The sequence below is a fragment of the Scyliorhinus canicula genome, chromosome 12 (genome assembly GCF_902713615.1).
Source record: "Scyliorhinus canicula chromosome 12, sScyCan1.1, whole genome shotgun sequence".
NCBI classification, from domain to species: domain Eukaryota; kingdom Metazoa; phylum Chordata; class Chondrichthyes; order Carcharhiniformes; family Scyliorhinidae; genus Scyliorhinus; species Scyliorhinus canicula.
This window is the reverse complement of record NC_052157.1, coordinates 120,706,157-120,720,164: the sequence shown is the minus strand read 5'-3', so window position 1 is coordinate 120,720,164 and position 14,008 is coordinate 120,706,157. Positions and strand designations below refer to the sequence as shown.

The following is a 14,008-nucleotide window of genomic DNA, read 5'->3' as shown; positions in this document are numbered from 1 at the left end:
GAGTGGCGATTCCGCGACACGCCATTTTGGGGGGGTGGGAGAATCGCGGGGGGTGCCAGGGCGCGTGTCGTGATTCGCCCGGCCCTCCCGCGGTTCTCCCACCCGGCATGGGGAGCAGAGAATCGCGCCCATTGCCTATCCCTAATTGTCCTTGAGAATGCTGCCTTCTTGACCAGCTGCAATCCACGTGATGTAGGTACACCCACAGTGCTGTTAGGGAGGGAGTTCCAGGATTTTGACCCAGCAACAGTGAAGGGACAGTGATATATTTCCAAGTCAGGATGGTGTGTGGCTTGGAGGAGAAGTTGTAGGTGGTGGTGTTCCCATGTTTGCTGCCCTTGTCCTTGTGCATTTGGAAGGCACTGTGAGGAGCCTTGGCATCAGTGCATTTTAAGGGGGGTGAGGTGCAATGGTGTCGTCACTGTCAGTGGATTAGTTTTCCGGGGTATTGTCTGGAAAATCTGTCATCCTTACCTGGTCTGGCCTAAATCTTAAATGGTCTAGCAAGCCACTCAGTTGTATCAAACCACTAAAATGCAAAGAGGCTAAAGGAAATGGTGCCTTTTTCCTCAATTGCAAACTAAATTGAAAGGAAATGTCCTGGGTTATACAGCTGTTTGTGTGAGAATTAAGCACTATGCTGATCCTGCTATCACCATTAGGTGCTGTCCTTTAAATGATTCAAATACAGGACTTCTTGGTATGTGCACAATTCCCCCAGCAGCCACACCTGCACTATTTTAAACTTACGTAATGAGAAAAAACAGGTCAAAGTCTTGCCTGGAGACAGTTTACATTACAGTACTGGGTGGGGAGCGCAATGTGAGCAGCTTTGTGCGATGACGTTCACAGAATTAATCAAGGCGAAAAAGCATTTAACACCATGACGTTACTGAAGATCTTTCAGTACAATAACATATTGTGCAACCCACACACGGTGGACTTGACATCCATTAAGACTCATGAGTGAAGCCAACACAGAAACTCGTGAGAGACTGGTTGGCCAGACGGAGCTGCCAGGAAAATGCCAGCATGAGAGCAAAATGATTTACTTCAAAGTGTCCATTCCCTAATGGGAGTTAATGATGGAATCTCCACTGGAATGCACTTAATTAAAACTCATTTCCTTATGTTCCTGTTACTCCAGCAATGCACGATTGCACCCATTCAGACAGTTTAGGATCAAGCTGGACATGAAAGCAACAGGAAGCAGTTACTCTTTTCTGCATGTACAACTCGCATGTCTTCTCCTTTAGCTTACTAGATAAACCTCTCCCAGTCCCTTAAAATGTGCACAGAATGTCCCAGAGCCAGCACCAAACAATTAGTTACAGTATACCGTCAGAGCAAGATCACCTTCTCAGTTAGAACATGATTTAGATCAAACACATTGATTAAGATATTTTTCTATGTCTGCATATATGATGTCATTTGAGGATAAGCGGACTGATTGAATGGGATGGAGATAGGTTATTGTCTTTGGTATTGAAGAACAAATGACACTGACCACTATGCTGTTCATCAGTAAATCTCAAAGTGGGGAGCGACCTTCTACACCACCACCTTCTACAGAAGACAGTGCAAATAGTCAAGTCACTTGAAATACAAAACAACAACTTGCATTTACATTATGCTTTTAATGTAGAAATATGTCCCAACGTGTTTCACAGAGGTTTCAAAAAAAAAAAATCGATGCCAATTTAAAGAAGGAGATATCGGAGAGATGACCATAAACTTGATCACGTAGCTGGGTTTAGGGAGATTCTTAAAAGATAGGCAAATACAGATGGGCTTAGGGCGGGACAGCACATGGCCCCATTGGTTGAAAGTTTGGACACTAACAGGGTGAAGGGACAGGGATATTCAGTGAAACAGACAGTTCTGGGGAGCGGGGTTGGAGGTGATGGGGGTGCTATGTTGCTAAAGGGCATTACAGAGATGTGGAAAGATCAGGCCACAAAGGGACTTAAACATAAAGATGAAAATTGTAGCTCCAGGTTCTGAGGGACCAGAAACCAATGCAGGACAGAGCTGAGAAATGAACAAGAGTTGGTGTAGGATAGGGTAGGGGCAATACAGTTTTGGATGAGCTGACGTTTACAGAGAATTACGATAGGAAGTCGGACAGGAGGACATTGGCATTGCGGGTCTTTTGTTTACAAAGATATGGAAAAAACTTGATTATTTGAGTTAGCTGACAACATTTGGCAGAAGGCAGTTGAAGTATTGAAGTCCTGAATCATGAAGAGGTTGCACTGTTAATTTGGTTATTTGAACTCTCAAGGATCACGTACAAAAGTCAAAGGAAAAAAAAATTGCAGCTGGTCAGTTAGTGGCCTTTGAAACCAGTAAATGTTTGTTGCAGCTATCCCCATTAATACCACAAGGTATTTTGTGAGTAAACATGATAATTAGATAAACATTACTTTGGATGCAAATAATAACCAGATGCGATTGTTGGAGTTAAATGCAGCCACTACCAGAAAGTACTTCTTCACATAAAGGTTAGTGGAAATGTCCACTAAACACGATGGTTGCTGGGTCAAGTGAAATTTTCAGTCGGGAGATGGGTAGACCTTTGTTAGGTAAGGGTTAGGTAAGGGTATCAGGAGATGTGTTTTAAGAGTTGGTAAATTTCTTTAAGGTACAGATCAGACCTGAATAGTAGAACAGCCCTAAAGGCTGAATGACATACGCCTGTTCCTCTGTCAGGTGTTCTTGTATTAGTCCAAAGATGTGCAGGTTGGGTGGATTGGCCATGACAAATTGTCCAAAATTCTATGATTAACCTAGGACAAAAGTTCGGCGCAACATCGTGGGCCGAAGGGCCTGTTCTGTGCTGTATTTCTCTATCTATCTATCTATCTACTCATTCGAATAATACCTTTTGAAGAAGTATTTATACTTGAACACCTGCTTACGGGCTGGTTATCAAGTAGTTCCTCTGCTTTGGACACAAGTACAGCAGGATTATTTAGTGAGCTTCATTCAGCTTTTAGACAAAAGGATTTCTTAGAAGTAATATTCATCGAAAAAGGAATAAAATTGATTATTCGACTCCCAGCTCTTGAACGAAGCCAAGGGGCGGGATTCTCCCAGCCTCCACGCCAAAATCGCGCTCGGTCCCCGGAGAATCAGTGCAAATCGCGCGCACGCGGCCTACGTGGTGCGAGTAGAGAGTAGAGGGCCATTGGCAGAGGCCTCCCCCCCACCCCTCTGTGATTCTCCGACGAAAATTGGACGAGTTTCCGACGGTGTGATTCTAACCACGTTTTGCCTGTCGGGAACGGCCAGTGGCGGCTGCAGAGTCAGTCCACAGCCGTCATGGAGGGGGGAAGGGGGATCCTTCACGAGACGGGCCTCACGGACGGCTAGGCTAGCGATCGGGGGCCACCGCTATCCGGGCGCGCACAATCTCGGGGAGGCCTATATTTTGGGGTTTGGTCCGCTGTTTGAGTCTGCCATGACACGCAGGGCGGCCGCCTTTGTGCGCATGCGCGGGCTCCCGATCGGAAGTGCAAGGCCCCGTATCGGCAGGCAGAGATGCGGGGAATACTCTGGGACCCTGCTAGCCCATTTCAGGTCGGAGAATCACTCGCCTGCGTTTTGACGATGAAGTGGGGACATAGCCCCATTATTGGAGAATCCGGCCCAAGGTTATTTCGCACTTCAATCCTTCAATCTCAAGGAGATTGAATCTTGTTGCTTATTCTCTCTACCTGTCTCAGGTTCTCATTTCATAGAACTCTGACCATGGACCTAAGTCTTAACTCTGCTCAGTAACCATGTGCTGCTGGCTACACTGCTATTAAATGTCCACTGCCTGTTGTGACCTTTCCATTCCATCCTGACCATGTCACTCCAGCAATTTGTAGACTTGCATTGTTACTCCATGCCTAAGGATTTGTTGATGTCCACCTTACAGCCACGGCACACTCACTGTGATAGAGACATACTCAGTTTTAGGAGGGATCAGAAAGAACTGTGGCAAAGGTGAGATATACCTGTCCTCAAAACATCCCACGTCGCCCTACCCAGCAATTGACTGAAGTTCCTGGAAAATTGGTAGCTCAAACTCATGATAATTAAATTGTAGATTAAAAGACACCTGTTTAATGCATCCAAGTCTTACTTTGTTCAGTTGCTCCACGAGTCTCTGGTTTTGTTCACTTAGCTCGCATTCCATGCCTAATTTGACCTTCTCAACTTCCCATAGGTCTTGTTGCTTCTTCTGGAGCTCCAGCTGTAAGCATTGCATATCACTTTCCAGTTCTGCTACTTGAGCCTCCCACTCGCTCATTCGCCCCTCATGCTTCAGACGTGATGCATATTTCTCCTGCTCCAGTTCCTGAAATAAAGATTTTCACAATGTGGAGGCTTAAGCAAATGACATAAGATTTCATTATTGCTGTCACCACACATTAAATGCAAGGACTGGTGCTGAAAGAATGCATTTTATCAGATCCATGTTACACAGAACTACTTTCACCAAAACAGTCAGTGATCTTATGAACAAACTGAATACCTATTCTTCTTGCTGATTATTAATGATGAGATAATTATATTACAGCGCCGAGGATCTGGGTTCGATCCCAGCCCTGGGTCACTGTCCGTGTGGAGTTTGCACATTCTCCCTGTGTCTGTGTGGGTCTCACCCCCACAACCCAAAGATGTGGAGGGTAGGTGGATTGGCCACGCTAAATTGCCCTTAATTAGAAAAAAAAATGAATTGGGTACTCTAAATTTATTTATTTTTTTAATTATGAGATAATTGTGGACAAAGAAAATAATTTGACCCATCATAAAGGGGCAGCACGGTAGCATTGTGGATAGCACAATCGCTTCACAGCTCCAGGGTCCCTGGTTCGATTCCGGCTTGGGTCACTGTCTGTGCGGAGTCTGCACATCCTCCCCGTGTGTGCGTGGGTTTCCTCCGGGTGCTCCGGTTTCCTCCCACAGTCCAAAGATGTGCAGGTTAGGTGCATTGGCCATGTTAACATAGAACATAGAACAGTACAGCACAGAACAGGCCCTTCGGCCCTCAATGTTGTGCCGAGCCATGATCCCCTACTCAAACCCACCCTATACCCGTAACCCAACAACCCCCTCTTAACCTTACTTTAATTAGGACACTACGGGCAATTTAGCATGGCCAATCCACCTAACCCGCACATCTTTGGACTGTGGGAGGAAACCGGAGTACCCGGAGAAAACCCACGCACACAGGGGGAGGACGTGTAGACTCCACACAGACAGTGACCCAGCCGGGAATCGAACCTGGGACCCTGGAGCTGTGAAGCATTTATGCTAACCACCATGGTACCCTGCTGCCCCCATTAAATTGCCCTTAGTGTCCAAAATTGCCCTTAGTGTTGGGTGGGGTTACTGTATTATGGGGATAGGGTGGAGGTGTTGACCTTGGGTAGGGTGCTCTTTCCAAGAGCTGGTGCAGACTCGATGGGCTGAATGGCCTCCTTCTGCACTGTAAATTCTCTTACTCATCTAACCAGAAAGACCATATTGTCTTCCCTTTTCAGTATCCATTTTATATTTAATTATTTCAAGGCCAACTATTGTTTTTTGGATGTCCACTTCTGGTGGTGATTGTTCTTTGTGTGAAGAACTCCCTTATATCTGTCTTTAAAATCCTCGTTTATTAATGTCAACCTGGCTCTATTATGTGTAATTTAATTCTGGATTTACTTTTTCCATTCCCTTCACTATATTATAAACCTGTAAGATTATTTCTTAGATGCCTCTTAGCCAGACACCAAAAAACAAATTACCCCTATCTATAATCACCACTCAACCTCTAATACTCAGGGTCAGCTTTGAGGTTTTGCTATGTACTGCATGCTGTGCCAAATTGCATGCGGAATCCAGTTGGGCACCTTTAAACTCCCTGGCATTTTACTCTGTTCATTTGGTAATGCACATTTTTTAAAAAAATATAAATTTAGAGTACCAATTCATTTTTTTTTCCAATTAAAGGGCAATTTTGTAATGGCAAATCCATCTACCCTGCACATCTTTGGGTTGTGGGGCAAAACCGACACAAACACGGGGAGAATGTGCAAACTCCACACGGACAGTGGCCCAGAGCCGAGATCAAACCTGGGACCTCGGCGCCGTGAGGCAGCAGTGCTAACCACTGCACCACCATGCTGCCCTGGTAATGCACATTTTCTAACCATCCATCCATTCACCCAAAGCCCAGGCAATATCACATGTATGACATAATGCAGCATATTACCACTGGACTGACTTCAATTCTATATAAAGTGATGGATCAGTTATGAGGATCAAACTTGAAGATTTTTTGTATAATAATAAATGAGTAAGTGGAAGCCAACATGGTTTTGGGATGGGAAGTTTGTACAAAATAAACCTCCAAGCCCTTTTGCGTGCAAGCTTCAAACCAAATGAACAATGGGAAGCCTGCAATGTGCTTTAGGAGAATGGGGCCGAGGTAAACCATCGAGTCTCCAGTCTGTTTGGCAATTCAATGGAATCAGAGCTGATCTGTTCCTTTATTCCATCTGCCTACCTTGGCTCCATAATCTTTACTACCCTTGGTTGGCAAAAAAAATATTGATTTCAATTTTAGATTATTAGTGGAGCCAGCATCTACTGCTTTTACTGGAAGTGAGTGCCACATTTCTGCCACCTTTTGTGCAAAGATGAATTTCCTCACTCCCCTTCTGAATGGCTACAATTTAAAGATTATATACCCTTGTCCTGGACTGCTCAACAGCAGAAAAAGTTTATCTCGACTTACCCTAACAATCAAATCATCTCTTAACCTTCTATATTCCAGGGAATACAAGCCTCTTTCATGTATTCCCTCCTCATAATCTAATTCTTGGAGGGTAATATTCTGGTTTTCTTACACTTCCAATAAAGCTACTGATTGGGTTCAAACCTGTGGGAATTCCAGGAAAAGGCGAAGGAAGTCAGGATTTATTTATTTATTTGGGGAGGGAACTGATTGACATTCTCCAGAATATGAAGGTGGCTAATGAAACTAATCCAGGCCAATTATTCACTGTGAGGAAGCATTTGTGTCCCAGGGACACCAGTTGAAAATAAGCATGTTAGGAATAAGAAGATAAATTACCGAAAGGGCAAGAGATCTGCAAGATGTTTTCAGAGAAGGATCTTTACACAATGTGAGGGTCATTTCTTCGATATTCTCTTGCATGCAATAGTAATTGTCACTCCTGCAACCGGTATGAGCATCTTAAATTTGTTGGGGGTGGGGGGGGGGGGGGGGGGGGATGTGTCCATATTCCCCAATATCTGATCAAATAATGTGATCAAAGGTTGTAACAATAGTTCACTTCATGATCTGAATTTTATATTTATATCATCTGGTGCCCTTCCAATCTCTTTGAAATAAGGTGCTCCGGTTTCCTCTCACAGTACAAAGATGTGCAGGTTAGGTGGGTTGGCCATGCTAAATTGTCCCTTAGAATCCAAATGTTAGGTTGGGTTAGCGGGTTAAGAGGATAGCTTGGAAGCATGGGCCTAGGTAGGGTGCTCTTTCCAGTGGTCGGTGCAGCCTCGATGGGCCGAATGGCCTCCTTCTGCACTGTAGGGATTCTATGAAGATGGACCGAGGAAACATTTGGTTGGAAGATGCCAGGTTCAAAAGTATGAAATGTTTCATTTTACAGCGAGTGAACATACCAAACAACAGTAATGATCAGATTAATTTTGTTCAAATAGTGCAGCTTGTCACTGCATAATAATACAAAAATAATAAACATGCTATCCTTCCTCTCATCAGCAAACCATCTAACCTCACTTAAGCAGAACCAACTCTTCACTGCATTCCACATTTCCCTTCTGAACCACCCTAAGTTTCCCCTTGCCACCTTAAAATCTGGCTGATATTACAACTTTTGCTGGATCTCACTAATAGGCTCTATCGCCATATTTTCTTTTCCTTCCTCTCTTCACTACCAGACCATATCAGAGATTTCCCAAAATAAGGTGAAATGAAAATCACTTATTGTCACAAGTAGGCTTCAATGAAGTTACTGTGAAAAGCCTCTCCTGTGATGTACTTATCAATTACCTTCATAATCTAACAAATTGTTTCCCCATGGGGAAACAGCATCAAAGCTTTGCTCAGTGGCATTTAAGTCTTGTTTTTGTTAATAAATTTAGAGTATCCAATTCTTTTTCGTCCAATTAAGGGTCAATTTAGCGTGGCTGATCAACCTATCCTGCCCATCTTTGAGTTGTGGGAGTGAGACTCACGCAGACACGGGGAGAATGTACAAACTTCACACGGGCAGTGACCCGGGGCCAGGCCCGAACCCGGATCCTCGGTGCCGTGATGCTGCAGTGCTAACCACTGCGCCGCCGTGCTGTCCTTTTAAGTCTCATCTTAAGTGCACATCTGTGTCATGTTTTAAAATTTGTGTGAATACGTTTACTTAAAAAAAACACTGAACAGTAATTAATTTTCTCCAAATCTTTTCTGTATAAAATTAATCGATAACCCCTAAACGGGAAAAGACATTAAAGTTAAAAGATAAAATATATTAATAATTGATTATCTTTCTGGAGAAAGGGATAAGAGGGATAAGTGAGGAAATCCAGGGACAATGGTGGGCTTGTAGGACCTAATGGCTTTTTTACTCCAAACAATTCTTTGATCTTGAATGTCTGGAAGTTAGGTAATTAAATTCTTCAGTAAATAATTTTTTTCTTTATTGAGGCTTCGACTTCTCCTCGGCTCCCCAGGCCAACCAGAAAAGCTAAGCCTCAGGTTGGGTGATATAGTCTGAATGTTCCCATCTCAAGATATTCCCAAGTCCCAGGAAGAGAAACACACTGTAGAGTCCAGCTGTGGGTCAACTTCATTGTGCCTGTGACAGCCAGTGCAGCAATTTGAAACTGCAGGTGTCTATTCCCTCTCCCTGGCTCTAGTTCAGAGGTAAAGTGGCTGCTGTGAAATGATTTTCCATTTAAGGTTCATAGTAGCAAGGAAACCTGGCCATCACTTCCAATTAACCTAAGACTCAACACTAACATCACTTGCCCTAATTGGGTGGCATGGTGGCACAGTGGGTAGCACTATTGCCTCAGGGACTTGGGTTCGATTCTGACCTCGGGTGACTGTCTCTGTGGAGTTTGCATGTTCTCCCCGTGTCTGCTTGGGTTTCCTCCAGGTGCTCCGGTTTCCTCCCACAGTCCAAAGATGTGCGGGTTAGGTGGATTGGCCATGATAAAATTGCCTCCCGGTGTTCAAAGGTTAGGTGGGGTTACGGGGATAGGGTGGGGGATTGGGCCAAGGTAGGATGCTCTTTCGGAGGGTCAGTACAGACTCGGTGGGCTTAATGGCCTCCATTTGCACTGTAGGAATTCCATATTCTGATTTGAATATAGCTGATAAAATAGCGAAGGTCTTGGAAGCAGATTGTGGATTCCAGTAACTGCTGGCAGAATTTCACAAGCAGCAGAATAGTTTGTTCTTGTTCCTGTTCCTTGGGGTAAATCATTCCTTCTACAAGGCCTGAGCAGTTTTACCAGTTATATATGAACTAGAGCTAGCTATGCCCCTTTTCCTTGTAGTTTTTTAAATATTGTTTCAACATACAGTTTTTGTTAATTTGAAGTACCCAATTCTTTTTTTCCAATTAAGGAGCAATTTAGTATGCCCAATCCAACTATCCTGCACATCTTTGGGGTTGTGGGGTGAGGCCCATGCAGGCACGGAGAGAATGTGCAAAGTCCACATGGACAGTGACCCGGGGCCAGGATCGAACCCGGTTCATCAGCGCCATGAGGCAGCAGTGCTAACACTGCGCCACCATGTTTCAACAAACTTTTTTTTTAAATGTATTTTATTGCAAAAATGTATGAAAAAAGGTTACAGCAAATAAACACCCCGGGAAGCATACTTCTCAGCAATCAATTATACAGTCTGTATAGATTTGTACCCTTTTTAACACCCCCCTCCCCCCGCGACAAACAGCTCCTCAAACACAGTCACAAATACCCCCACCTTTTCTCAAACCCCCTGCAGAGCCCCTTAACTCATACTTTATCTTCTTCTCCAACCACAGGAAGTCGTACAGGCCACCCAACCAAGCCACTACCCCTGGTGGGATTGCCGACTGCCACTCCAGTAAAATTCGCCACTGTGCAATCAGAGAGGCAAAGGCCACGATATTCGCCTTCCTCCTCTCCATGAACTCCAGCTTCTCTGAAACCCCGAATCTCACCACCAAAGGGTCCGGCTCCGCCTCCTCCTCCACTACCCTGGCTAACACCGCAAACATTCCTGCCCAGAATCTTCCCAATTTTCGCAATCTCAAAACATGTGCTCGTGTTTCGGTCGCCCCCACCCACACCTCTCACACTCATCTGCTACCCCCTGAAAGAACCCACTCATTCCCGCCCGAGTCTTATACACCCGGTGCACCACCTTAAACTATCATGTTCATCCTTACACAAGAGGTCCTGATGACCCTGCGCAGTGTCTCACTCCTTACCTGTTTCAACAAACGTAAGCAATCATTGAGAGAGCACATGGGGACAGTCACTAGAAGACTGACATGCACTATGTTGTATGGATAATGGCAGTGTATTTTAATTCATGGCTCCTCTCCCCACACATAAAGTATAACTAATATTACAGTGTGCATTCCAATGCTATGTTGTTCAGGATACCTATGAAACGCTGTTGTTGGCTGTTCCAAGACAGATGTGAGCCATCAGACAATTAAGCCAATGCAGTAGTGAGGAGGCATCAACTGAGCCAATCAAGGCCGGTGAGGGTCTGTGCCAGTCTGGGCTTCCAGAGGAACACAGCCTCACTAAAGATCCCACAAATATCAACAGAGAACTTGCTTCAACCAGGATTTTACATAAAAACAGAATTTTCTCATCAACTAAAGAGACTGGTTCTTTTGATTGTGAACTATTCTAACTTCAGTAAGGGAAAGGCAATATTTTAAAAACTATCTTTTGCTGAACCTTCCACTTGACACGTATCACCTTTTGGCAAATCAAAATGCTCAATGCTCCCAGTTGGATTTCAGTCACCTCCATGCCCTTCCAGGGGCAGAGAAGATGTTTCTTTCCATTCTCCAAAGATATTTCCGTCAAGTCTTAAATGAATCTAACCAACAAAAGCTGATTAAAAATTGAAAGTTTGGGAAATATGCAATTAAACGATACTGGACAGATTTATGGGGTTTGATCCTCCGCAGTCCCGCACCAAATCGCGCTTGGTGCGGGGAGGAGAATCCATTTTGACACGAGGATCGTGGCTGGCGGCGCTCCCACGATTCTCCGGTCCCCAGAGAATTGCTCGCACGCGGATTACGTGGCCCGGCTGGTCGGCTATTGACATTGAATTCAGGCAAAACTGGCAGAATTCCCAACAGCGTGGTTCTAACCACATCGGGTGGCGGCTGCGGACTCAGTCTGCGGCCATCCTGGTGGGGAGCGGGGGGGATCGAGCAGCAGGGGGCGGGGGCACATAGGCGGGGTGGCGAGCGGGCGGCTCAGATCCACGGGCGTGAGCCATCTCGGGGGGAACCTTCATTTTGAATGTCACTCCACGGTCCGAGTCCGCCATGTCGCACGGTGTGGCCGCTGCAGGCCACCGCCGTGCGCATGAGTGGACTCCCACCCAGATGTACAGGGGCCATTTTCTCAGCCAGATCTGCGAGCATCTTCCAGGGCCCTACTAGCCCCCTGCAGGTAGGAGGATCGCTCTTGACTTTTTGAAGGAAACGCCAGCGACATTACCCCATTATTGGAGAATCCAGCCCAAGGTGCCTCGGGGGTTAAAACTTGTCCAGATGAAGTGCCAACCATCCACATGGTTACAGCGCAGACGGAGGCCATTCGGCCCGTCGTGGGCTTTGCATCACCATCATCGGAGAGAAGGGTTGCACTTGGCCACTGGATCCAAGCTCTACATCTTTCACCGCCAATTCCTCTCTCAATATAACTCGCTCTGCTGAAGTTAGCCGGGTCTCGCTTTGGAGACTCATTCGACTTGACAAGGACTCAGGCACTTGCTTTTGATTTCTGTAACAACCCAACACAATTAACCTCCTAACCCCAAACCTCTCCCCTCCAAAAAAAAACCCCAGCCTCTTTCATCGCTACACCAGCTCACTCGGTAGCTGAAATCTGCAATCGCTTCACCTCCTCGGGAGGTTAAAACAATAAAATAACATTAAAGCGAAGGACGGTGACTTACCGTCTGTGGGGAAGGCGAGAGAGAGGGAGAGAGATCAAGTTGGTACCAAGCTCCAAATGTCCCAGAAAGACTTTAATCGCATTGCTGATTGTACAACACATAAAATACAACCTGACTGTGGGAGTGAGACTCTGAGAGTTTACATAGTGTGCTGGTGTGACTAACTCTACCAAAATGTAAACACAGCACTTCTTCCTGCAAGGAAGTGATGTTTTATTAGATTTGGAGAATGGGAAGACTTATTCCAGCTGAATTGAATGATAAATATATATATATATACATACAAAAAGCTTCCCTCCTCCAGGTCCATTTTCCACTCACCTCGAGTTTCTGACTGAATTCCTTCTGTAGTCTCTCGTTTTCCCTCTTCAGGTGCTTGTTGTCTGCGAGCAGGGTTTTCCCCAGCTCTGCCGCCACCTGTACCTCCTCCTCCCTCTGCCTGAGGAGAGACAGCAGCTCCGCCGGCTCCACCAGAGCGGACACATCCCCAACATGGTCCCGGCGACTGAACGGGAACAAATCTTCCTCCGGGGGAGTCTTCATCTTCCAACGCCCGGTGCTCATATGCAGTAGGGGTCGTGGGGTGGGGGTGTCAAGCGGCCAGGGTCCTGAGCCTCACAGCCCAGCAGCCATCCTCCCAAACTGGCGTCCCAAACTTCCCCTTCTGAAAGTTTCCTCCACAGGGACCGGTTAGGAGGCTTCGGGCGAATGGAAATGAGCGTCTCCCTGCTGGCGTCTTCCCCGGGAGGGAGCCAGATGGTGAAGTGAGAGATGGAGTCAGTTGTGAGGGGATCAGACCAGCCCAGGAGCTGCCAAATCCCCCGCACCTTTCAGAGGGGGGGGGGGGGGGGGGGGGAGTTTCGCGCGTTGGTGGGAGTGACTGAAATAAACAAATCACAGCCTGGATTCGGCGGCAGGCAGCAGCCGCCAGTCACCTGGAACAACACATGGGCACTGAACCTTGGAAATGAATGTGAAAGCCAGACACGCCCCAGATAGCGTCCAAAACAGAGTAACTGAGTCCCAACAGCATCTGATTGAGATCAACCCCCCCCCCCCCCCCCCGGCTCCACAACAGCCAGCATGGATACGCCATGGATCAGACCATCCGCTGTCAAAAAGCCCCTCTCCCCACTAACCTCCACCTCTACAACAATGTACATTGGACATCTCAGCATCATTGGGAGGATGCACAGGAGATGGGGGGGGGGGGGGTGAAAGCACAGGAGATGGGGGGGGGGGGGGGGGTGAGGCACTTGAGCTCCAAGATTTGGTTGGAGAAACTGGGATTCCTTCCCTTGGAGTCAAAGGAGGTTGAAGGGTGATCTGTTAGACCTGCCAGGTTGAGATCAGGCGGGCAATGAAAAGTTGCTCCCATCAGCTGGTGGTAGGAACACCGATTTTTAGGTTTCAGTCAAAAGACATAGAAGGGGTTTGAAGAAGAACTTTTTCTTACGCCCATGCGTGATGTTGGAAGCAGTGTCGGTCAATGATCAGAAAAGGAAATTGGACGTGTGCTTGAGGGAAATAAACTTGTAGGGATGAGGTGATGGACTGGGGGGATTGAACTGACAGACGTGCTCTCCAGACAGGGACCCGATGGGTAGAATGGACTCCTTCTGTGCCATAATACTGTAATGCCATGATGCTATCTGCAGCCTCTATTACTGTAAATGAGGTTCTAAGCTTTGGCCTTCCCTGAATCTTTCTGACCCTATGGGCGGATTCTTCCCATCCCACCAACGGTACACCCCGGGTTCCAAGCAATGTGGGGTG

General features: G+C 46.3%; 1 protein-coding gene across 4 annotated transcripts in view; it reads right to left on the bottom strand.

The window, feature by feature from the left end:
* Window positions 1-13,060, bottom strand: part of LOC119974748 (BICD family-like cargo adapter 1) — a 56,609-nt gene extending 43,549 nt beyond the window's left edge. For all 4 annotated transcript variants that reach the window (XM_038813940.1, XM_038813941.1, XM_038813942.1 and 1 more), the window contains exons 1-2: window positions 12,554-13,060; window positions 4,133-4,348 (exon numbers count right to left, since the gene is read on the bottom strand). In XM_038813940.1, coding sequence (XP_038669868.1) covers window positions 4,133-4,348; window positions 12,554-12,796 — 459 coding nt within the window. In that variant the 5' untranslated portion in view covers window positions 12,797-13,060. The remainder of the gene's footprint in view (window positions 1-4,132; window positions 4,349-12,553) is intronic.
* Window positions 13,061-14,008: the final 948 nt, after the last annotated feature.